The following is a 26,643-nucleotide window of genomic DNA, read 5'->3' on the forward strand; positions in this document are numbered from 1 at the left end:
GAGCTTTGTATGCTAGAGGCCCTCAAAATGTGTCAGGAGTTGTTAAAATGAGTCTGCATGTGAAGTGGCTACAAACCTTTACCATATCAGTCAGTCACTGTGCAGTGCACTAAAAATTGATGTTGTGAATTCTGTTCTGGTTAGTATGCTTAAGTATCAGATTTAAAAAATGATATAATGATTTCCTATTTTGGAGGAAATACTTTCTCTTATATTACATATAACTTTGTGAGAGGCAAAAGGCGCAATAAGAGGAATGTAAAGACATTGAAGCAATAATTAGATTTTGTAGCTGAGTTGCTAAATTTTGAAACTGCTGCTGCTTGAGAGTGGGGCTCCACAGGGAAATGCCCAGGCAAATGAGCTTCATAGCAGCTGCTGCTCCCACAACACCGTGTTGCTTTGCCACCAATCTGCCTTGGAACAACAGACCCTGTGAGGAATGGTCTTTGGCAGGGGTGGCCAACGGTAGCTCTCCAGATGTTTTTGCCTACAACTCCCATCAGCCCCAGCCAGCATGGCTGATGGCTGGGGCTGATGGGAGTTGAAGGCAAAAAGCATCTGGAGAGCTATCGTTGGCCACCCCTGGGCTATGGAATTTCACATGCAGCAGTAGAGAAGAGGGACTCAGTTGAACATTCTTGATACTCCACTGTAAATATGTAGGATATACAATGCACAATATGTAGAAATGAAAGCACAGACTGGGGGGGAAATCCAGCTCTTCAGGATAAATTTCTGACTGTACAATTCGTTTGCACACTCTCTCCAAAGCTTAAGTTGAGTACTTGACAATTGGCAGTCCTAATCTGCAGATACAAATTGGCAGCATCGGAGATGTGGGGAGAATAAATGGGAACTGCCTTCTTATTTATTTATTTAATTCTATTCTATTTATATCCCGCCTTCCTCACCAAAGCAAACTCACAACAATAAAATCACAATAAACAATAAAATTTCACAACATCATAATTTAAATTCAATGGTTAAAAACAACCTTCTTCCTGCATGTTCTGCTTTTGGGGTATTTCTTACAATGGCATCCTCCAAATTGTTCTATACACTGAAATGAGAAGTAGCACTGTTGAGGGGAAAAAAGGGTTCTGCGCTTTAATGGTGTAGCTTTATTTGGAGAGGAACATTTTAAAAATAGATTTTCCATTATCCACAATATCAACATTCATTGTTTGTCCCCCTGTTTATTCCCCATGACAAAGTACGTCTGTTTAAAGAGCCACCATCATTTGCCAAATTTGGATGGCCTACCTAGGATATATTAAGTTGTATCATCATCATCATATTATTATTATTATCTTTTTATGTATGTATGTAATATACTTACACACACACACACACACACACACATATATATACACACACATTCTAATAGTGTTGGCCAAATGAAGCTCTCCCATTGGTTCAGTGATGCATTCCATGCACTCCACAAACCATTGGCCCATCATGGCTCAGTCAGTGTCTCTGACCTCCCATTGGCTGACTCCCCTGCCCCCACTTACTGCAGCCCTGGGAGTGTTAACAAACCATCAAAACAGTCTCATCTGAGACAGCCACATCTCCAACTCTTCTGTGTCCTCTCTCAACCAGCCTCATAAAAGGCATCACTGCCAACAGACCTCTGCCACTTCATCAACAGCCCACACAGATGGCCTCCCAAGCACACACATTTCTGAGATCACAGAAATAGCCAGGGAGCCAGTGTTGCCATGATGTGACTAGGCAGCAAGGCCTGACCCTGCTGGGAGCATTTCCTTAGAGGCATGACTGCTGCCTTTTCTGTCACTTTCTCTCTCCCTCCTTCCCTCAGCCTTGCCCCTAGCCAAAGGCAGTTTCTAGGCAACCAACTTCTGTCAGTAAAGGGAGAGGCCTCAGGTGAATAGAATGAGATGCAGTCCACCCTCCAAAACAGTTGTTTTCTTCAGGATGGGAAGAGAGATCTGTTCTCTGGAGTTCAATTGTGATCCCAGAAGATCTTCAGGCTCCACCTGGAGGTTGACCACCCTAGGCCTGACAGCACCCTCTGGATGACTTGATGCCACAACTTAACTAGGCCTGGCTGGATGCTCCTGTTAAGCAGCAGCCTGACTATGACAGCCACAGTGACTTAGCAGTTGCCAACTCCAGGTTGGCAAATTCCTGGAGAAGGTGAGTTTGAGGAGGAGTGGGACCTCAGACAGGTACAGTGCCATAGATGCCATCCTCCAAGCCAGGAATTTCCTCTTGTGGAACTACTATTGCCAATCTCCAGGTGAGGGCTGGAGATCACTCAGTATTACAACTGTTGTCTAGATGGCAGAGATAAGCTCCCCTTGAGTTGGTGGTGGAGGAGTGAATGCATTCACTTGGGTGGGTGGGAAGACAACAAGGGGGGCTATAGCAGCGCCCGCCTCACGGCCTCACTGGATCTCTTTATTTCAGTCTCTTCGGGATATTTTACTTGTTTATTTGATGGGACCACAGCAGCTTTGTTTGTTCTTCCCACAAAATATAGGCTCTTGAGAACTTTAACTTAAACCACAGATTTATTGTAACACAAAGTCTTAAACTGGGGATATGGGAGATATTTACACAGGTTAATACGTTGCTCAGTTGTTTCAGGCTTTACAATCACTTTGTCTTTTCTTGAGTCTCTCACAGTTACACAGTTCACAGTTTTCCTATAACTCACTCTCCACCTCTAGCCAAGGTCTGGCCTCTTGGGATTGATGTGTCTAGTCTCACCCCTTGACTGGAGTCTCTCCTCTCAGCCCTTCTTGGTGTCTCAGACCCACATCCACTCCCTCAACCTCCTCACTAGATCTTCAGAGTAGTCTCTAGGTGTCTGTGACCATTCCGGTCTTAACTGACTCTCACACACACAGCCCTCTTGGCTGATTTTGTCGAGCTTGCAGTCTCTGGAAGACTTCCCCGTCTCTGCCTCAAGCTTCTTCACAGGATCAGCTGCCCTCTCAGCCTCTCTGGCAGGCTCGAACTGACCCTCTCAGTCTCTGTCAGGTCCCCACTGACAGACTTCTCTGACAGGCCTCCACTCTGTCAGACATCCACTTGACTGACCGACTGCCTCAGCAGTTTCTCTTTCTCCACTACTTTTCCCTCCCTGAGAGCTCTGAGCACTTTGCCCCCACCCTCAGGTCACCTGACGCAGGCCCTGTGCGTCTTCAGTTTCTGGTTAACCCCTAGCTTTCCATCACAGGGGCACTTGCCCAGAGCCTCTTTCTAGAGCCCATTGTATTTTTCTTCACAATGGACCTTATTCCTAGTTGTATATAATCTACATTCTTTGGAATACTATTTTATGACTCTGTATCCTAAGACTTGTTCTGTAGTTCTCCATTGACTTTACATAATGGCAGTGACTTGGTTGCCAATTTTTATTTTCAAGACTTCCCTGACTCCTAATATTATGAGATACTTATGTGACTTGATGGAGTGAATCTCATCTTTCATTTTGAAGCACTAATTCCCTAGCACTAGTGAGTCTAACCAACCAAAAAATAATCTTAAGGCAGATAAAATGCAGTTTCTTTTCTTTAAAAAAGCCAAAGAACAAATATTCATATTTGTAGAAACTGACTTCCTTAGAAGAGTACTCTACAACATTTTGACCTAAGCCATATCTTCATAAATTGTTTAGCACAAGTGTTCAGGATGAAAAAGTAACCTCTGAACATCTACATGTTGATCCTGGCTATTTGTACAAGTATATCTAGCTGTAGCCCAATTTCTTACAATGTGTTAATGCAGTGGTCCTTTTGTCTTGTATTAAGGGTTTATTTACCAAATTGAAAGTATTAGCTCAAACATTAACTATTAATTTTACATCTTCCTGTGAAACAGCTGACAAAAATTAATTTTGCCAGATTTGAATTGGGAACTACCTGGAAATTTTCAGAGTGGAGCCTGTGGAGGGCAGGCTTTGGGGAGGAGAGACCTCAGCAGGGTACAATTCCAAACAGTCCACCCTCAAAAGCAGCCATTTCCTTCAGGTTAACTTAGGGTTCCCAGACTTCCACCAGGAGTGGGGAATCCCTCACACTGAGGCCTAAGCCTCTGTCACGGGCAGTGTGGCAACATAACTTTCGCCATGCACCAGAAGTGCCATCATCATGTCAACAGCAATGCAGGGACACTCTGATATTTGAGCCAAAGCTCTATGGTAAAAACAGCTTCTACCATAGAATTTTTGTTCAGACAACAGCATCACATTGCCAACAACATGATGATTCACTTCTGGTGTATGCAGGAAGTTGACAGTGACAGGGGCACAGGCTCAGTGTGTTGCTGGTAAGTCTCCCCCCACCCTTGCTAGCTGCCAGAAGGTACCTGGCAATCCTAAAATGAACAGATCTCTGCACTCTACAGATCACTTGTAATACTGAGAAATCTCCAGGCCCCACCCATAGGTTGGCAATCATAACAAAAATATACTCCAATATGATATTGGTAAAATAAGTTGTTCTTTAAATGTAGAATAGTGACAATTGGTCCCACAGGCTTAAGTATTTCCTCAGTTTCCCTGTTTGCCCTCTTCCACGGCAGCCTTACATTCTCATTGAAATCCTGTTGCTGGAAAGGGGGGAGGTAGGAAAATCACACTTTATAGCAGCTATAACAGGCCAGGAACTCTTCACTAAATGGTGACCACTATTGTGACGATTCATTACACTTTTTTTTTTTTTGCTAAATCTTGTTATTTTATAGCATTACATGGCTCTTCAAGGTTTCTTTGATCTTTTGTTACATGCCAGCAAAGAAGAGATTTATTCTTTCTCAGCCTTAGTTTGGAAACTGTAATGCTAAACTCAGCCCACCCTCTAGCTGCGTATCTGAGGTTGCCAAGTGCTTGACAATCCAAGTAGGCTGCAAAAAGAGGAGCTCTAGTAGCCATCCATGACTAGGGGGTTGCATTCAGCTTAGTGATTCACAAGCTGTGCAAGCCTCATTAATTCACAGGAAAATGTACATTTTCCCTGTTTGTACTTCTGCAAATCAAAATCTTATGTTCAGGGCTTTTTTTGAGCAGGAACACACAGGAACACAGTTCCGGCTGGCTTGGTGTCAGGGGGTGCAGCCTAATATGCAAATGAGTTCCTGCTGGGCTTTTTCTACCAAAAAAAAGCCTTGCTTATGTTACTAACATAAAGCTTCTGCATATAAAACGTTCAAAATACATACATGCTTTCTGATCCTTAGCTGGATTGAACTGCCAGCCCTCAACTGCAAGATTTGCCTCAGAGACAGTCAGCTGCCTGATATATTTAGCTACAGAGGGAACTCACAGAAAAGTTCAGAAAGCCTGATTGCCTGCAAGAAAATACTCCCTTTTTTGGACCATTCTCAAGGTGTTAGGTGCACTCTTGTCTAATGGCTCTATGGGGATGTGGTTGGACAATGTCTTTGAAATCTTCTTACCCATGAAGCTATTTAGTCCTTCATTTCAGAACATTCTTTAGGTTCAGGGTTAAATAGACATTTCCAGTTTCACAAATAACTTTTCTGACCCTCAGTAGCCTACTCATAAAAACTGTGGACTCGTAAAATTTTATTTACTACATTTGCAGATGAACACACTCCAGCTTGGATTGCTCCCAGAACAAACCTCACAAAAGCAGGCAGAAAACTACAGCATTGAATTATTTGTCCTAAGCCCTTTTGCTTACTAAGGGTGATATTTGCTGCACTCATCTCAATGGAAATCCGCCCCCCTCAAAAAAAGAAAACCTTGCATGTGAAAGTGGCATAACTGCTATATCATCACACTGCTTTTTTGCTGCTGGGCAGATGGATGATCTCAGCTGCTTCATCCAGTTTTCAAGGGCCAGAATATGCAGCAGGAGGGATAGCACTGTCACACCAGCAGCTGAGGTGTAAGCAACTAGGTGGCTGAGAAGAAGGGAGTAGTGTGAATTGCTTGCCTCCTTGTCCACCTGAATTAACACTCAGACTTAACCTCTGAGTCTGTTGCCAGTGCTAGGCATCAGCCTCAGAACAGATGGAGCAGTCAGGCACAAGGGTATATTCTTGCCCCCACCACGCTAACCATAACCAAGTAGCAACATATCTGGAATTAGGGGAAAGAGTTTCCCAGAAGGAAAGACTTCCAAACAGGCTTAAGCTCTAGCTGTAGTAATGTTGAAGCTGCAATCTTGAATTGCTTGTGTCCCAGTGGACCCAACCAGATAGAATTGGTGCTGGGTTTCACTTGTAAGGGGTGGGAGGAATTCCTCATTAGAGAGGATCATCCAGTGCAGGGGTGCTGAATTTGTTACAAGGGCCGGATCTGACATAAATGGAACTTTGTGGGGCCAGGCTATTCATGTCATAAAATGTAATGCCAGGTAGCGGAGATATAAACTTTATAAAGGACACAGATAAACACTATTATATAATTTTTTACTTAAAATACAAATGTGCTTAAAACTCTTGCAATATTTTGTTGAAAATGAAAAAGTGGAGAAATAATGGGATTTAGCAATGGAATTTTTAAAATAAACAGCAAGAAAAAGCACAAAAATCACAGCAGAAACTAAAGATATAAAGTGCTCTGAGCCTAGGAAATATTAAATGGTTGCGCATTGCAAGCTTCTCTCCCCCACCCCCCCACCGATCTACTCAGATTGGCAATGACTCTCCAGTGTAATATCCCCCTTTGGCTGTGGATTTCTAGGTTAGAGTGCTCACTGGGCACCAGTTCTCAGGTCCATTCAGCAGAGACAAGCTGGCTCAAAGCATCAACTGTTTATTTGCAAGAACACAACTCCAGGAAGCAACAGCTTCAATTGGCCATAGGACCCTGGAAAGTGAAACTGAGCTCCATTCCATTGAAACTAGGCTTCCCAATCCCCAGGTCCCAGCAGGGGAACTCCCGGTTTTACAGGCTTCCCCCCCCCCGCCCCCAGCCAGCTGGCTGGCGGGGGAAGCCCCGCCCCCACAGCCACCATGTAGCTCTAGATCTGGGGCAGGTTTAGAAATCTGCAGACAGGTCCATTTCAAAATGTGTGCGTGTGTGTGTGCCTTTAAAGTTGAGCAGGAAGTACTTCATGGGAAGGGTCAGCAACACAGTCCCTTGGTTTGTTTTGCTTTCATTTCAGAGCAACTAATTGTGTGTGTGAGAGAGAGAGAGAGAGGGAGCAGCATAGCCTCTATTCTTTTCAGATGTCGTTTGGAGGAACTCAGACCCAGTAAGTGTGTGAGGTTTGGAGGACCTCCCCCTCCTCGCTTTAAGGTCATCAGAAAGCAGTGGGGGGATGTCTACTGGGCAATTATTCCCTATGAAGAACGATTCCCATAGGGAATAATGGGGAATTGATCTGTGGGTATCGGGGGCTCTGGGGGGCTGTTTTCTGAGGTAGAGGCACCATGTTTTCATTATAGCATCTAGTGCCTCTCCCCAAAGTACCTTCCAAGTTTTAAAATGATTGGACCAGGGGGTCCAAGTCTATGAGCCCCAAAAGAAGGTGCCCCTATCCTTCATTATTTCCTTTGGGAAAAAGGCATTTAAAAAGGTGTGCTGTCCCTTTAAATGTGATGGCCAGAACTCCCTTGAAGTTCAATTATGCTTGTCACACCCTTGCTCCTGGCTCTGCCCCCAATGTCTCCTGGCTCCGCTCCCAGAGTCCCCAGATATTTCTTGAATTGGACTTGGCAACTCTAATTGAAACACATTGCAGCACAAAGTTGTAAGGCAAACATGGAATGGATTTTCCATTAAGGTCGCTAATGTAGAGGTAGCCTACCAATCTGGGCATAGAGACCTTAATGGAAAAGCCATTCTGCATTTTCTTTGCAGCTTTGCAAGCCCAGAAGAGCTTCCTGCTGCAGCTGGCAGCAGAAGGAATTGGGAACTTTGGCAGCCTTGGAGCTTCAAAGGGTGAGAACAGGAGTGGGGAGGGGGGGAGAAAAGAGTTTCAGGCCAGATTAAAGCTATGGATGGGCTGGTTTGACACCCCTTATCTCGTGCTTTCAAAAACCTGCACTGAGACTGGAGCAACAGTGGGAAAACTAACCCACATGAGGTGTCACTCATTCTGTGTCAGTGGTTTTCTTTGTGATGCTGCGCTGGCTTCTAGATGTAGTGTCCAGATGCAAAGGAGGATAGGACTTCTGTACCTTTAGTGGTATGTGGAGGAGGAAATTTTGGCAGGTGCAGTTGGCCATTAGGGCGTGAGATGATGTATTCTATTGAAACTGCCTGTCCTGCTAATCAGCGAAGGATTGCTGTTAACGTTATTACTATTATAATTAAAATCTGTCTATAAGTAAAGTTGCCATGCCCTTCTTTGTATCTGATTACTCTTTTTAGTCTATGAGGAACACTTAAGGCAAGAAAAACCCCAATCAGAAATACTAAATCTGTATTAAGTTGTGGTTTCTTACTCTCCCTAGTTAACTGCAACTGCTGGCATTTAACACATTTCTGATGCACCCAAAGTTTTGATTGGGGGCAGACAGATCTGCCGTATCTCTGGGTCAGGATTTATTGAAAGATCCAGTCACATCATATGCAGAAAGTAGCTATTAATGAGGAAGGAGGGGGATATACATGTGTGTGGTCTTTACATGTATACCTCCTGACCATGTTAGATTGGAATATAAACTGACCTTTTCCAATCCTGTGGCCACTGTTGCGTTTTCCAAATTTGTTGACATAATGTATGCATCACTTTAACGGCATCATCTTTTAGGACTTTGAATAGCTGAACTGGGATACCATCATCTCCGCTCTCTTTGTTTTTAGTAATGCTTTCCAAGGCCCATTTGACTTCACACTCCAGGATGTCTGGCTCAAGGTCAGCGATTTCACTGTCATGGTTGTCAAGGACATTGAGATCCTTCATGTATAATTCTTCTGTGTATTCTTGCCACCTCTTCCTGATCTTGTCTGCTTCTGTTAGGTCCCTACCATTTTCGTCCTTTTATCATGGCCATCTTTGCACGAAATGTACCCTTGATTTCTCCAATTTTCTTGAAAAGATCTCTTGTCCTTCTGATTTTGTTATTTTCCTCTATTGCTTTGCATTGTTCCTTCAGGAAGGCCTCCTTTTCTCCCCTTGCTGTTCTCTGGAAATCTGCATTCAGTTGGGTGAATTTTTCCTTTTCACCTTTGCCTTTCACTTTCCTTCTTTCCTTAGCTATTTGTAAAGCCTCATCAGACAGCCACTTTGCTTTCTTGCATTTCTTTTTATTTGGGATGGTGCTGATTGCTACCTTCTGTACAATGTCATGAACCTCCATCCATAGTTCTTCCGGCACTCTATCAACTTTAGTTCCTTAAAGCTAGTCTTCACCTCCACTGTATATTCATAAGGGATGTGATCAAGGTCAAACCGGAATGGCCTAATGGCTTCCCCAGTTTTCTTCAGTATAAACCTGGATTTTGCAATGAGTAGCTCATGATCTGAGCCACAGTCAGCTCCAGGTCTTGTTTTTGCTGACTGTAAGGAGCTTTTCCATCTTTGACTGCAGAGTATATAAACAATTTGATTTCTGTGTTGCCCATCAAGTGATGTCCATGTGTAGAGTCCCCTTTTAGGTTGTTGGAAGAGGGTGTTTGCTATGACCAGTTTGTTCTCATGAAAAAACTCTATTTTTGAGGTTGTATCCCATTACTGCCTTCCTCACTCTCTTGTTAACTAGAAAGGCCACACCATTTCTTCTACGGGACTCTTGCCTACAATAATAGATGTAGTGATCCTCTGAGTTAAATTCGCCCATTCCTGTCCATTTTAGTTCACTGATTCCCAAGATGTCGATGTTCAGTCTTGCCATCTCTTGTTTGACTACATCCAGCTTACCTTGATTCATAGATTTTACATTCCATGTTCCAATGCAGTATTGTTCTTTGCAGCATCAGACTATTCTTTCACCATCAGACACAACCACAGCTGAGCATCCTTTCGGCTTTGGCCCAGCCACTTCACTTTTTCTGTGATTACTTGGACTTGCCCTTCACTCTTCCCCAGTACAGCTGTATCAAAAAATAGGGAGTTGGTGATCTGATGCATATTACCTCTGTAGCATCAGAGTGTTCCCCATATACAGCAAGTATTAGTTTTTCATTTGTAATTTAGGAGCAAAACTATCTCTGGAGCAGTTCGCAGACTCCAGTTAATTATCCACCATCTAAATCTAATTTAACATTTCACTAAGAAAACACTGGCATTGACTTCAAATGGGAATAATTGAGTTACACAAAGACTGTGTGCACAGCAATAACAGATTGTGCGCAAATGCAACATCAATCAAAACCTTCAAAAATAATTTCATCTCCTCAGTGGTAGTGCTGATCGGGCTTTTCCTCCAAAATGTTCCTTTTTTTAGTCTCAGACTGCCTGGGACTCATTAGAAATTCATTATGCATTTGAAAAATATTCTTGGGAAAATTATATATTTGCTAACATTTCTAATTAGCCAAGATTAACCTAATTCCCCCAAGCCCTCCCTGTTTGCTTTCCCTATTCAGAAGTGCCACCCCCAACCCCGCCTGGGCTTCTCTAGCTAAGCTGTTTTCGCCCTTTAAGAGCTGCAAAAGACCGACAAAGGCTTCCTGCCCTTCATATGGAGAGCAGTGTCCCCACAACCCCTGCTGGGCCAGACTTCAGCCATCAGAGGTGCCTGTTGCAGCTCAGCAGGATTGACTCTGGAGTAGCTCCGGCCAAGGCTGTGCTCCTGCTGGGGAATCCCAGAGTGTTTAGTCATCCTATAAAATGAGGGGTTGGTTGGGGTGGGGGATGGGGGAGGCAATCCAAAGCATCCCTGGCCAGTATCCTCTTCAGGCCTCTTCCATAGGGCTGACTCCCAGGCTGGAGGCCAACAAGTACAGGGGCCAAACTCTGCTGAAGGCCATCTCTCCCCACCACCACCACCCAATGCGCCCCTGCAGGGCCAGTTAGAGGCAGGCGAAATGGGTGCTGCCTCTCTCAGTCCCGTTGTCATTTGGGGGGGTGGGGGGTAAGAAGGCAGCGGGGGGGAAATGCAACATGCCCCCTTCCCAGCGAGGCTCAGCAAAAGGAGATCTGTCTGCCCTCTGCCAGGAGCCTGCGGCCCCTTCACCTCTCTGTCCTGCATATGTCACACACCCCTGACATTGCCAGAAGGTGTACTAAATTATATCAGCTCAGCATCTACCTTAAAATGCTTCTTGAGTTATAATTGTTATCATAAAACCTTACTCCCATCATACTTTAATATGACTTTCTCCTATGTGACCACAGTAGCATGAAGATTTCCATCTGTCTGCTTTGTATGTTTTGGTTATTTTTCCATTTTTTGTGGGGGGCAATATTAGGAAGTTTGTCAAATCGTAGAGTTCAGCAAAATTCTTACAGGGGGTTGAACAATGGATCCCAGAAGCAAGTATTTGTGGGGGTGGGGAGAAAGAAAGAGCACAATAAAATTTAGAGGTTCCAGAGCTCCACTCCTGTGAGCTCCTACCCAAAATGAGGCCTGGATGTAACTATGTATGAGGTCAGAGAACCAAGCTTTCATCATTAGTATTAAGTCTCTAACCCCACCCTTTCTCCTTATATCTCCACAGCAAAAGAGGCTAGAAAGTTGCTTTTAAAAAAAGAAAATAAAGCATGGAAGCTGGGAATTCAGTGAACCTGATTGTTATAATGCTATAATGATATTCAATTGCCATTTTAAAAACAAACTGGAAATGTCCCAGGGGCGGGGGGCGGGCAGGGATATAGGGCAGGAAAGCTGTGGTGAAACCTGTCATGTGGAATCCACATTGCTTCTGTGCTGTGTCAAGAGCTGCAGTAGATATGGGAAGACCACACAAACCTGTTCTCGAGAGGAAAACACCTTAGAACAGTAGGGCTCCCCTGCATTTGGGCCTCCAATCTGCTGCGGGACATCATTGCACTGGGCGTGTTGCACAGGTGATGCTCTGTCATTTGGGGAAAACTCTGTTGACCATAGAGTCTCCCCCCCCCCCAAATGTACCTGATGTGATGACGCTGCTTCCAGGTGGTGTTATTGTGGTGCATGCAGCAGTAGAGGTCTCCAGTAGAGACGGCTGGAGTTCCCCACCGCTAGCCAGGTAAGACCTGGCAACCCTATAGAACAGTGTTTAGGATTACACTGTAAATCTTGACATTTCTAACACTGTTTATGTTGACATTTCTAACATTATCCAGAATCTTTGTATTTACAACTTCATCTTTTACCACCATTTGTTATTTGTATAATGCATGTATTTATTCTGTGCTATTTTGTCTGGTGCTATTGAAGCAGAGAAATAACAAGGTCTGCACAGACTTACTGGTTTGAAGTGAGGTTTACTTTATGATACCATAAGCAGAACCCAGTCAGGCATGGGCCCCCAAAATGACTGTGTTAAAATCATTCTACATACAGATCGTTTTATTCACACAGAAAACAAGCAGGCAGGCACTCAAGTTTATCTGATTTCAAAGGTCCCGCCTTCACAGAAATCCTAGTAAATTTCCATGACGAAGTTTCATTACTTATCTATATACAGCAAATCGCCTGTAGGAGGCTGTTCCCTTATCTAATCCTACAGCTGGAGCTCACACCCACTGGGCGGTAAAGTCAGTTTCTAATGGCAGTTTTACAACAGACCCCTTTGTTTGAAGACAAAGCATATTTTTACTCAATATGACAAATATTATTATTATTGGAGATATTAATTAATTATTCAGGGGCTCTCCTTCACTATACTGTTCTGTTCAACAACTGAACAGCTCAAGAATGCTGAAGATATAGACCTAGAGGGAAAGCAGCTGGTATAACCCATTAGACACACTGAAAGTCACTTTGCCTGTGGCAGCCGCATACTGCGATAGTAAAGGATAGGGCTAAAATGCTGTGCCTAATGGGCTTTATCTTCCTTTAATGTCTCCTGGTGGCTTATCATTCTGCTGTTTGGTGAGTGTTGTGCTCAGTTCTTTCTCCTTTGCTTACTTATTTCTGTCCAGGATTTCTTGCTTTCATAAATATTAACCCTGCTGTGCAGTAAAAGCCAGGTCTATCATTTCTTTTTCATTAAACTGCCTTTTGAGAGCTCTTTTGATACATGCCTCCTCTTTTCCTTACAAAGATCATGCACTAGGAGGAAAAATGTTATGTGCTGCTGACATTTGGCACCCAGACATGTTGCTGACAGCTCTTGATATAGCACATCCTTGCTTAAGCTAACAAAATGTGGAGCAGGAAAGTACCTGGGTGGAAGACTGAGATCACTAGCATGGTATAGTGATTAGAGCATTGAACTAGGACCTGTGTTCCTATCCATACCGTGAACTCACTAGAAGTGAATTCCTAAACAGAGCTGTACTCTTCAAAGTTATGACTTGTTAAATGCCTTTCTTCACAACCACTTTCACCACAGTGAATTTAGGGGCATCACCTTCTCTCAGTCTAAAATATGTGAATTTAGGGCATCATTTTCTCTTAGCCTAATGTTCTTTATGGCGTTCTGAGGATAAAATTATGCATGCTTCCCTGAGTATCTTGAATGTGGTACAAATGTGGTAGATTTGTAGACCATATGAGAGCTATATGTACACAGCCTTAAGCTTCCTACAGAAAAAGTGGGATAGAAATGCCACAAATAAATATGTTTGTGCAGAGGTGGAATTCTAGCAGGAGCTCCTTTGCATATTAGGCTACACACCCCTGATGTAGAGCCTGGGGGTGCTACTGGAGTCCTCCCTATCAATGGAGGCCCAAGTAGCTGCCACTGCTAGATCCGCCTTCTTCTATCTCAAGAGGGCGAGGCAGTTGGCCCCCTTCCTGGAACGCACCGACCTGGCAACTGTGATCCACGCAACGGTCACTTCGAGGTTAGACTACTGCAATGCCCTCTACATGGGGCTGCCCTTGTACCGAACACGGAGACTCCAGGTAGTCCAGAACGCGGCGGCCAGGCTGCTGGAGGGACTACCACGGTGGGAGCCTGCACGGCCTGGGCTGCGCAATCTGCACTGGCTGCCGGTTGTCTACCGTGTTCGCTATAAGGTGCTGGTTATTACCTTTAAAGCCCTATATGGCCGAGGACCTGCCTACCTAAAGGACCGCCTCTCCCCATATGTACCCCGGAGAGCACTGAGGTCTGGTTCTCAGAACTTATTAACAATCCCTGGGCCAAGAGAAGTTAGGTTGAAGGCCACTAGGGAGCAGGCCTTCTCGGTGATAGCCCCTCGCTGGTGGAACGATCTCCCAGAGATGGTGCGAGCCCTGCGGGACCTGAACCAATTCCGCAGGGCTTGCAAAACATTTCTTTTTCAGTTAGCATTTGAGTCACCATGTGGCAACTAAGACGGAACCTGATTAATGAATGAATAGACACTCAGCCATCTTAAATACATCATTTTAGCACCTATTTTTATATCTTATATGTTTATATGTTTTTATGTATTTTAAATAATTTATTGTAATTAATGTTTAAGTTGTTATGTTTTATGAATCACGGGACTCCCATGTCTATTATTGTTTAATGTTGAATCATGAGACTCCCGTGTCTGTTAGCCGCCCTGAGCCCGCCTAGCGGGGAGGGCGGGATATAAAAATAAAATATTATTATTATTATTATTATTATTATTATTATGTAGCCAATCCTTCAAGAGCTTACAAAAAAGAGCCTACTGTCAGCTCTTGGAAAATTGGCTACTTCAAAGGGGTGTGGCCTAATGTGCAAAGGAGCTCCTGCTAGAATTCCACCCCGTGTATGTGAAATATCAGTTGAGGTTGCGTAACATTTTTCAAGATTTTTTAGCAAACATACTAATGTCAAAGTGCTCCTCCACCATGCCAGTGTACTGTGTAAAAATGAAAAAAAAAGATTGCCAGTATAGAAATTTCACGGAGGATCTACTTTCTTGTATCCAAATAAAAATGAAATCCTCTTTGATTGCTCTTAAAGCTTTGTGTGGCTCAGACATCAGCATTGAACAAAGTGGTTTCAGATGAAAAGAAAACTGTAAAATATTGTTTAGATCTTTGAACATCTCCCAATAAGAACTTTTTTGAAATTGAAAAGTCAGAACAAGTCAGAAATTTGAAACTTTTAAAAATATAAAAGATGCAAGCCATATGGTTTCAAAGTAATATAAAATAATATTGAAATACTAATGGGAGGCAGACAGAACAAATGGAAAAGCTATGGTTAAGTAGGCACAAGATGCTGGCTAACTAGTTTTACTGGAAAAATGAGACTATAGCCGGAAAGCTGAAAAAGGGTTTTGTCATACTCAATTCTATACAAGAATTATCTGAAGCTAATAATTAGATGGTATGTTATTCATTCTGAAGGCAACAATATAGTTATTACAATAATTTGTTTTTTGGAACAGTGGAAAAGATACTGACATGAATGATCATTTATGAAGGTTACATCCCACTGCTCATTGTGATGGTAATTTGATAAATTATATTGTTCCAATAAGCACTGGATTTAATTTTAGGGTTGCCAGCCTCCAGGTGATGGTTGGAGATCTCCCACTATTACAAATAATCTCCAGGTGACAGAGATCAGTTCAACTAGAAAAAAATAGCAGCTTTGGAAGATAGATTCTATGGCATTGAAATCCCTTCCAACCCAAGCTGACATCCCTAATAATTATAGCCCTTGATAGTCTGTTTACAGTACACCAAATATATTGTATGCACTTTGAACTCTTTCCATATTTACTTCAAACATACATTTAAATATTTAAATGCATCGTTTCAACTGAGTATAATGAAAGTAGACAGACAGACAGACAGACAGACAGACAGACAGACAGACAGACAGACAGACAGACAGACAGATAGATAGATAGATAGATAGATAGATAGATAGATAGATAGATAGATAGATAGATAGATAGATAGATAGATAGATAGATAGATAGATAAACCTATTTCATTTATACCTTTGAATTAATTGGGTGCATTTCTAAGAGTTGGGTTAACTGAAATCCCATTGTGTTTAGTGACAAGGCAAAGCTACTAGGATGAGGGCACAGAGCAATCCAGTTTCATAGAATTTCAAACCTATTTTGTTTTGGTCCAAAACTCTTCTAAAATTTGTGTTCATTCAAAATGGGTCTGTTTCCAACCCATCCACTGCCCCATTTCCAAAAATGTTCAGTATTATAGAACGTGGGGCTGACTTGTAGCACTTTTGACTTCATAAATTAGGCTTCTATACTGCTTCCCACAAACAGGTTATCTTTCTCCCATATGCCCCCCTGTGTGCCAGCTATGGTTGTCAAAAAATACAATATTCTCACTGAGTATCCTCTGTATTTACCAGCTATGGTTGTCAGGCAGCCATTTGTTGTCTATCCCACCACTAAGGGTGACCTGTCTGGAATAAACCAGAGCCTGGGCCTGCTCCCTGAAGAGGTGAAGGAGAACCCCCTCCATGGAGATCTTCAGGAGACCTTTAAGGGGGGGGGGGTGAATGGCAGGCACCTTTTAAGAGTGGACTCAGCATGGGTTCTGTAAGGGAAGATCTTGCCTCACTAACCTGTTACATTTCTTTGAGGGGGTAAATAAGCATGTGGACAAAGGAGACCCGATAGATGTTGTTTTACCTTGACTTCCAGAAAGCTTTTGATAAAGTTCCTCATCAAAGGTTCCTTAGAAAGCTCGAGAGTCATGGAGTAAAAGGACAGGTCCTCTTGTGGATCAAAAACTGGCTGATTAATAGGAAGCAGAGAGTGAATATAAATGGGCACTCTTCGCAGTGGAGGACGGTAAGCAGTGGGGTGCCGCAGGGCTCAGTACTGAGTTCCATGCTCTTTAACTTGTTCATAAATGATTTGGAGTTGGGAGTAAGCAGTGAAGTGGCCAAGTTTGCAAATGACACTAAATTGTTCAGGGTGGTGAGAACCAGAGAGGATTGTGAGGCACTCCAAAGGGATCTGTTGAGGCTGGGTGAGTGGACGTCAACATGGCAGATGAGGTTCAATGTGGCCAAGTGCAAAGTAATGCACATTGGGGCCAAGAACCCCAGCTACAAATACAAGTTGATGGGGTGTGAACTAGCAGAGACTGACCAAGAAAGAGATCTTGGGGTCATGGTAGATAACTCACTGAAAATGTCAAGACAGTGTGCGATTGCAATAAAGAAGGCCAACACCATGCTGGGAATTATTAGGAAGGAAATTGATAACAAATCAGCCAGTATCATAATGCCCCTGTATAAATCGATGGTGCGGTCTCATTTGGAGTACTGTGTGCAGTTCTGGTCACCGCACCTCAAAAAGGATATTATAGCATTGGAGAAAGTCCAGAAAAGGGCAACTAGAATGATTAGAGGGTTGGAACACTTTCCCTATGAAGAAAGGTTAAAACGCTTGGGGGCTCTTTAGCTTGGAGAAACGTCGACTTTAGCTTGGAGAAACGGGGTGACATGATAGAGGTTTACAAGATAATGCATGGGATGCAGAAAGTAGAGAAAGAAGTACCGTACTTTTCTCCCTTTCTCACAATACAAGAACTCGTGGGCATTCGATGAAATTGCTGAGCAGACAGGTTAAAACGTATAAAAGGAAGTACTTCTTCACCCAAAGGGTGATTAACATGTGGAATTCACTGCCACAGGAGGTGGTGGCAGCTACAAGTATAGCCAGCTTCAAGAGGGGATTGAATAAAAATATGGAGCAGAGGTCCATCAGTGGCTATTAGCCACAGTGTGTGTGTGTGTGTGTGTGTAATTTTTTGACCACTGTATGACACAGAGTGTTGGACTGGATGGGCCATTGGCCTGATCCAACATGGCTTCTCTTATGTTCTTAAGAGGATAGGGGCAAAGATTTGGGGTTTGTGGTTTTATTTTTGGTTTTAACTGAAAATGTTGTTACTATAAGCAACCTTGAACCATGGAGAAAGATGAGCTATAAATACTTTAATGAATAAACAAATGAATAAAAGAAGTCTTGATCTACTCCAGGAATTCTCCATCTAAGCAGAAACATTAACCAGAAGAAGAACTGGAAATGCCCCGGAAGGGGTGGGATGTTGCGAGCACCTGAGGGGCAGTTAAAAGGCAGGAGGAGTGGAGAAGACAAATCAGCCTGTTCATCTCTAGAAACTTACAAATCTTGAAGGGGCAGTTTTTGGGGTGGTGGGTGTTATTTCCAGAGAGTTGTGCCCTCTTATAAATATTTTCAAATTAATCTTAGGACACTGGAATATGTATAGAGTAGTTCTCCTAATGTACCTGCAAGACATTCTTTTCTTGAATGTCTTTTATTGTATTTAATTAAGCTTGTATTTTAAATTTCTGTAAGTTGCTTAAGAGCAAATGTTTGGTTAAAAGATGAGCTAAAAATACAATAAAAAACCCAATAAATAAATGGCTTTATCTCAGATGCAGAAAGTCCATCCTGCTGTCCTACATTAAAGAGGCAAACATTTGAGACTTAAGCACATTTGCTCAGACGCAGATCCATTTTATCCAAATGACACATATTTCAGGTCCATAGCAAGAATTTGAGTTTTCAATAAAAAGTTTCTAAAACGGATTTTAAAAACCTAAGTGAGATGTAAGAGATCCAGGGTCAAATATCCTGACAGTTTTAATTAAAACTAGCCTCTGACTCATTCCAGTTCTTTGCTGGGGTTGCCATTAAATAAAATTAAAGTCAGCAGGAGAGTCCAGTCATGAATCTGTTGCATCTCGTTTAGTTGCACCATAAGATTCCTAAGTTTCCTGTCTAAGGAATTCATCTCCTTTCTCTTTACAGGCCCTTCATGTTGCTGCCCCCACTTATGGAATGGATGCGTGTTGCTATAACCTATGCTGAGCACCGACGCAGTTTCACAGTGGACAGCGATGACATCAGACAGACATCCAGGCTGCTTTTACCAGGGCTGGACTGTGAACCCCGGCAGCTCAAGTATGTGTGTGGGGGGGGGGGGGGGGAGTGTTGACTATTGACTATATCCAAGACATAGTCAATTAAAGACACTACCTCAGTGATTTAATCACAAAGCACACTTAGGAGGCCTGTAGGCTTGATTTGATGGTGTGAGTGACTGAGTGAATTAGTGAGGGAACACTGACTTGTCCATAGATTTTGTGCCTCTGTCAGAAGTACTGCTAGAAAAGAATTTTCTGATGTGTGAGCAAAAGCCTCAGGACCACCCTTTGCCTCTAAAGACTGCTTCAAATACGAACTTCCAATTGCCTTCGTAGAAAGCCCTTCATGTGGAAAGTAGCATTCAGCCTTTGTATCAATCACTGTACATGGCAATTTTATATGCATCTTTGTGAGTCTTTGGCAACATGAACACACACTGGGAAGCCATAAGGGACCCTGGCATCCTAGCATATGTACAGCTTGTATGCATACATCAAAAATTGTGTGTGTATGATGATTACATATGATAGCATACTTGCAGACTGCATATGATTCCCTAAACAGAAAAAATTAGGAATGGTTTCATATTTGAAGCACTCCTTAGAGACACTATGAAGGAGACACATGGGTTTTTATATGTATACAGACAGCATATACAGTCAAAACAAATAGCTGCCTTCAGGGTTTTTATCACTATCAATGTTCTGGTGGTTTGCAGACAAGTGGCAGCAATTCTGGACTCATATAACAGGTGCACTGATCTTTAAATACTCATTCCAAACTCCAAATATTAGCAATTGTATTCATGAAAAAGATTCATTTTATAATTTATTACTGCTCACTTTGCAGTGTTACTAGTTCTAAATACATCCTATGTGTGATGGAAGGGATTTATCTAATAACTTTATGTCAGAAAATGGCACTGAGCCCATATATAGCTTTGGATGAGTTATTTAAACATCCTTTAGAGTGTCAATTTGTAAATCTATTAAAAGCTTTAGTATTCATAACAAGAAACGGGCAGGTGTTGTGCAGATTAATCATGCCTTTTATTGAACATTGAGATTTTGAAATAAAATTACACTGGAGGAAAATATTAACATTCTCTCCTTTATATACTTCAAGTCTTAAATTAATCAAAAACTCACTGCAAAACGTTTTCCTTCCAAGTCTCCCTGTGTAATTAAATCTCCCTTTCTATATTAATCTCCAAAAGGCCTTGTGAATTTAACAGAGTGCTGTGTATTGAACAAATTCTCCTGAATTTTTATAGAAAGTTCAGAATAAAAACAAGTTCTGGGGGGGATTTCAGATTCCCCTTCCTCCCAGCAACCTAGTGTTCCTCAAACTTCAGGTATCATGACAAATGTCCTCTGGGAGACTGTCACATTTGCAGGGGATCAGAGAGGGCCTCTACTGGCTGCCACTACTCTGATGAGGGCCCAGAACACCCACTCAACCCATGTCTTCCTTCTTAACAAACACCTTTTATCTGTGACCGAAGAGATGTGTGGACCCAGGTAGTATAACAATAATGTTTATTGCAAATGCTCAAGAACAAGTAGGTTGTAACTTTTAGTGCAATAGTAAACATGGAAACAATAAACAGCAAAGGAAAATAAAAAGCCCTGACGTGACTATGTTTTCTTCCTCTAATTCCAGCTGACTCACCACTCTTTGGATGAGGGACTCCTTCTAGCTGTAGCTTCTCCCCAGCTCAGCCTTTTCCAGAGAGAACAACCCTCCCTCTCTAGCTAGCCTTTTATTGTTTCTTAAGAACATAAGAGAAGCCATGTTGGATCAGGCCAACGGCCCATCAAGTCCAACCCTCTGTGTCACACAGTGGCAAAAAATGTTATATACACACATACACTGTGGCTAATAGCCACTGATGGACCTGTGCTCCATATTTTTATCTAAACCCCTCTTGAAGGTGGCTATACTTGTGGCCGCCACCACCTCCTGTGGCAGTGAATTCCACATGTTAATCACCCTTTGGGTGATTCTTCCCAGGTCCCACTCCTCTATTCGCCACTAGGCAAGTTTTTCCTCCAAAACTTCTGCCCACTCAATCAGAGGGATCCTGAGAAATGTAGGCCCTACAGCTACTTTAATAAGGCTTCCCTGGAGCCTGTAGGCTGCACTAGGCCTAGGATCATGACAAGGACAATCAATAACAAAAGTGAGAAGTGAGAGAATATAAAACAAATAAAAGCAACAAATACCCATTTGCATAGGACCATGGAGCTGGGGTGACTGTAATAGAGAGCCCCTCCAGGGCAGCTGCTTATTCATTTCAGTTAAAGGGCCCAATTAGCACACATACAAAGGTGTATGTAAAGTAAATGGGCAGCCCAAGCATGGAAGAAAGCATCACATTGTACATTGTAGTACAAATGATCTTGCAAAATGAGACAGTAAGATGCTCAGGTGATTAGGTGGAGTATGCCACTTTTCTTGCAGGTAGTGTGCTCCCTTGTGTAAAAAAATCCTTGTATGTAAAGTACCATCACATCAAGAGGGAAGCTTTCACCTCAGCACACTTTCTGCTGTGCTAGATTTCTACATGCAAGATTTTTTTCTTTTTTACATCGAGAAGTATTTAAGAAAATGTGATTTCCATTCACCAACAAGCAGTCCAAAGTGGTACAATCCATTCCACCTCCTCTATTTTCTGGCAGTTTGTTACTAGCAGTTCTATGTATAAACCAAGTATCAGACATTATGAAGGAGAGTGGAGGAACTGATATGATATTACACCTGTTCTATGTCTCTGTAACACCTTGTTGTACTCTTAATAAAGTGGAAAATCAAGGGCTATTGTAAGAAAAGATTGGAACTGATACAACAATACTGCACTCTTCAAATTACAGCTGTGCCTTTTTGATTATGTATGTCCTCAACAGACCTGAGTGCTGTTTTAGTTCTTTCCGGAGAATGGATGCCAAGGCAGCCACCGAAAAATTCCAGCAAGATCTGGGGTTTCGAATGTTGAACTGCGGAAGGACAGATTTGATCAATCAGGCTATAGAAGTATTGGGTCCTGAAGGGGTAAACACAATGGATGATCAGGTGTGTAGAGGATCTTGAAAAATTCATTTTCCTGGGCAAATTACTACCATGGAGGCAGATAAATATACAGAGCACCCAGTAAGATGGTTCTGACAGAGCTGAACAAAATGGTGGTGTTCAACTACCCTTCCAGTGCTTGATGAGCCTTGGCAAATGCCCCCCCATACTAGCCATTGATGCTAGTGATCCAGGAATAACAGACTGCTTTGTGTTGAGTCTCAGTGAGTTGGGTGGCTAAGATTTGAAACCTTTGGGCTTCACAGAATCATTACAGCAAGAAAATTGTTCTGTTCTTGCTTCAAGCATTAATAGAGTTGCCAGCTCCAGGCTGGGAAATACCTGGAGGTTTGGGGGGTTAAGCCTGAAGAGGGTGGAGTTTTGGGAGGGGAAAGACCATGGGGTACAATGCCATAAAGTCCACCTTCCAAAGCGCCATTTTCTCCAGTGAACTGATCTCTGTCACTTGGAGATCTGTTGTACCCAGGAGATAGCCAGCCACCACCTGGAGGTTGGCAACTAGGGTTGGTGCCAAAGAGTTTTATACCAAAATGCTAGAGCATCCCATGCAACATGCCTGGCATGATTATGTCACTTCTGGGTGATGTCATTGTGCTGGGCACATTGGGTGGTGACGGAGCTCTTTGGGGGCAGGGCTCCCCTGTTGGCCAATCCTATGCTGATGGGCTGGAGGTCCTGAGATTGGGGAAAACTCTGCCCCCAGTGGGAGGTTTGGAACCCTATTGGCAACCCTACCATTAAATTCCAATCCTAGTCAGAGTCAATTTATGATAGTTTCCAAGTATTTACCCTAATCCAGCAAGAGCTATCTGCAGGCTTGTGTGCATCAGCTGTTTCTAGATCAAGCTTCAATTTATTTTTCACAGGGATTTTGTGTGTCTCTTGTGAGTCGTAAACAATTCCCTGGACTCACATGATCAGCCTGGCCATGTTATTTAGAGCCAGCTATATGTGACTCTGGAGATACACAATCAAAACTCCAGATGTATAATTTGGGTCTAAAATGTAGTTATGGGGACAGAGATCTGGAACAAAGGTGTAGTGCTGGGGATGTGGAAAGTTAACACTCTCCCCTGAGTGGTTTCCTTAATTTAAAAAAAACGCTCTCCTTTATCTACTTTACTGTGGTGAGGGAAAAGATTACAATGGTTTTTTGCTCCTGACCAGGAATGTGCACTGTTTCACCTGATTTTGTCTCTCTGGTTCCAAACATAATGTTTCTTGCACTAAAAAAATTCCCAAGACCATCTGTTGTTTAACGTTTCAGAGTCGTGCACTGGATAAGCTTCTAATAATTGAGTTATCCCTGGTTTATCTAATCTTTATTTCACCTGTGCTATTCCACTTTTCCCTTTCAGTACCCTGACACTGGGGGGGGGGGGGGCGTGAGCAGACTTTACAAACACATCATGTAGGCTCACATAAATATATTGGACATGATCCAATTGTTATACAAACTGCTCCCTGTACGTGGGTACAACCTTTCTTAAATGTGTCTAAAGCAGCCTGTGTTTCTTTTGAGACCTGTATACATGGTTTCAAATTTGGTACCATATTTCCAGAAATGGAAGGAGACAATAATACACTTTTCTTTAGAATAAAAAGGACAGCATATAGAGAGAGATACAGCCAATTCAAAACTAAGCAGTTAGTCCAGCAGAATATCATATACACCCAGAGAAAGCTAGTATCCCATCTAGTCCTCTGTAAAGATACTTGGTGGTGGTGATGGGGTTTGCTGCCTGAACAGGAAAAAAAAGGGAGAATGCAGAATATACTTTGCATGTCCAATGAGAAGAGAAGGGGGGTGGGTCTGTGGTCTATGATTCTGGAAGATTATGAGGAGGGCAGATGGTTCTTGAGCAAGACAGAGCCTTTCCTTGTTCCAAACCAAGGTCTGAGTCCTAACAGTGGCTAAATCCAAAGAACTGGTGAAAGAACCCTTTTATATATTTATTTTTATGTTAAACTACTGCTGTTTGGATTTGGAAGGGAAAATCCACTTTTTGGTAGAGCAGCAAAGGAATGCTAAGAGGCTGACAGGGTGTGAGGAGAACTGGACAGAATTAAAATGGATGACAGAGGGCTAGCTTAGGCTGTAGAAATATGTTTGCTTCTCTGGCAAGGCAGGATACCCACTTTCATTCTAGATACAGTTGATTAGTTTGCTGAGCTAGGAGGGGAGTGCAGCAATCAAGGATGGGGATAGACAGAAAGCCATTACAAGGCATGCCTTTGATAGTAGGTGCCTCAGGGCTCTCCTGGTTTGGTTGGCATTTTACTTCCACTGTATGCATGGCTATTTGTATATACTTCCCCCATGTTTAATACATCAGAACTACAAGATTTCAAAGGTGAGGGAGGCCTCCTGGGTGGCTTATCTCCAGCAGGTGCATTCTGGACAACATAACCAAAACTAGGCTGTGCAAAGTCCCACGATTCCAGTGAGAGACTTAAGTGCATGCTTAAAATCACCTCTGTTGAAATAAATGGGACTGCCATCATTTTTGGATTAGGCCTAACATACATAATGCAAAGGGAATGCAAAAATACTTAGAAATTAAATAGATGTGTGCATATATAGTTCTCCTCCACATGAAGCTATTACATGAGGTTTATCATTTGTGACTGGCTTGCTGTAACTTTTATTATTAAAGGGTATGACTCCACTTATGTATGCCTGTGCTGCTGGAGATGAAGCTATGGTTCAGATGCTGATTGATGCTGGAGCAAATCTGGATATACCTGTAAGTAAGGACTAAACCTAGTGACTTTGTTCAGACTTCAAACTAACAAAAGTCATCACTAAATATGCCCTGGAAACACCACATGTCTCTTTGTTTGGATCACATCTATGGCTGGACAGCCATAGGATGAGTTTTCTCTCATAAAATAATTTCATACAGGTTCCACAGCCATAAAGCTTAAATCACTTTCGGGGCCTGCTACAGATGAGATAATGATTAACACTGGTATAGTAATGGGAAGATTGAAGGACTGAATGTTTCCTCTCTGAAAGAGCAGCATCTGAAGGAAACCAATAGAAGCATTAGAGAAGCCCAAGGGAATGAGTACACTGATTGGTGTTGGCACTGCTCTCTGAGTTGTGTCAGTCTCCCAGGGGTTGTAATTTACCAAGGAAGTGCCACTCACAGACGTATTTGTGCAGTGTGAAGAAAAGGCAATTTCAATAGCTAATATATTTCAATGTTCCCAGGTTCCCAGTAGTTCCTCCCGATATCCATCAGTGCATCCTGACAGCCGACACTGGCCTGCTCTCACCTTTGCTGTGTTACACGGACATATCTCTGTGGTTCAGGTAAGTAAAAGAGAAGGCATGTAACACAGAGAAAACATCATACGTCTCTAATGTGAGAACAAAACTGACAGACAGAATGTGTAGGCTTCAGGGCATTTCAGTCCCATGACCAGACTGGTATCTGCATCATTCAGTATCTCGGAAGTTGTCCAGCTATCACTCATTCAGTCACTTTGGTCAAGAATGGTACATTTGAGATTAAACAGTAGTTATTCAACTGCCCTGGGTCAGAGTACATTCTTTAGGAGTAGATACACCACTGGTTCAAGGCAAGGGCAACCCTTTCATCTCAGGGAGGTATTTACTGTCTCCCAGTCCTCAAGTTCCCCACCCAGACAGATTTAAGCAGCCAGGAGGGGCAAGAGTTTTACAAATAGATGGTAGGTCTCAAACTTCCCAGAATCCTGTTCGCAACCTCATTATAGACAAGCTGAAATGTATCCTATACAACCGGACAAATTGACATCCTGGTACCATCCAAATTGGAACAGATACAAGGGATTTTTATCCACAAAGTGTTTAGCAAATTGATTGCAGCAGGCTTCAAAATGAGCTCTACCCCATGCCTGGTCAGATTCATCCTGAGTCCTTCTCCACTGTCTCACCATTGTCATGCTAGCTGTCCCCCTTTTCTTTTCATCATCCACATATCTTCAGTAAACCAGCACTGTCCAAGCTCTTAGCCATGAGGAACGGTGGCTAGGAACAATTGTATCAATTGCCTATTTATTTACTTAAGTTATTAAGAGTCTGCCATGCTCAATGAGACTCAAGATGAATTACACAGTGAAAGTCAGTAAAATCAACAGGTTGGAATAGCCAGTGAACAATGCAATAGAATTTAGATTGCAGAAATCTGAAACCAAGCTGAGATCTGAACAGAGATGAAACAAAATATAAGCATTAATGTGACACATTAAGTGATGCAGATATTACACAATAGGATCACACATACAACAACAGATACTACTTACTTGCACAATAGTATAGTCCACAGTCCCTGTCTCTTTACCAGAACTTACTTCTGAACCATTTTGTTACAGTACAACCTGGGTTTAAAAGTCCTCTTAAATAATTCAGTTTTGCATAGTTTGCAGAAATCCAGGAGAATGAGAGCCCTCCTGGCCTCCTTGGGCAGGCCATTCCATAAGGTAGAGGCCACAACAGAGAAGGTATTTACAGACAGTTGTCACTTATTTGCAGGGAGGCACAAGCAGAAGGTTCAGCTCTGATGATCAAAGTTGTCATGGCAGAACACAGGAGGAGAGGTGTTCCCACAGATATGAGGGACCAAAGTTATGAAGGGCTTTGTATGTGGTAGCCAGTACCTTAAATTGAGCTCAGTTATTGGTGGGTAGCCAACAGAATGATTGCAGAAGGAGTAATATGCATGCA

General features: G+C 42.6%; 1 protein-coding gene across 1 annotated transcript in view; it reads left to right on the forward strand.

Moving 5' to 3' along the window:
• Positions 1 to 26,643, forward strand: part of ABTB2 (ankyrin repeat and BTB domain containing 2) — a 278,269-nt gene that overhangs the window by 211,424 nt on the left and 40,202 nt on the right. Inside the window, exons 4-7 of the mRNA XM_060261740.1 lie at positions 18,723 to 18,875; positions 21,746 to 21,911; positions 24,587 to 24,676; positions 25,147 to 25,248. Coding sequence (XP_060117723.1) covers positions 18,723 to 18,875; positions 21,746 to 21,911; positions 24,587 to 24,676; positions 25,147 to 25,248 — 511 coding nt within the window. The remainder of the gene's footprint in view (positions 1 to 18,722; positions 18,876 to 21,745; positions 21,912 to 24,586; positions 24,677 to 25,146; positions 25,249 to 26,643) is intronic.

This window comes from Heteronotia binoei, chromosome 21, assembly GCF_032191835.1.
Source record: "Heteronotia binoei isolate CCM8104 ecotype False Entrance Well chromosome 21, APGP_CSIRO_Hbin_v1, whole genome shotgun sequence".
Lineage (NCBI taxonomy): Eukaryota > Metazoa > Chordata > Lepidosauria > Squamata > Gekkonidae > Heteronotia > Heteronotia binoei.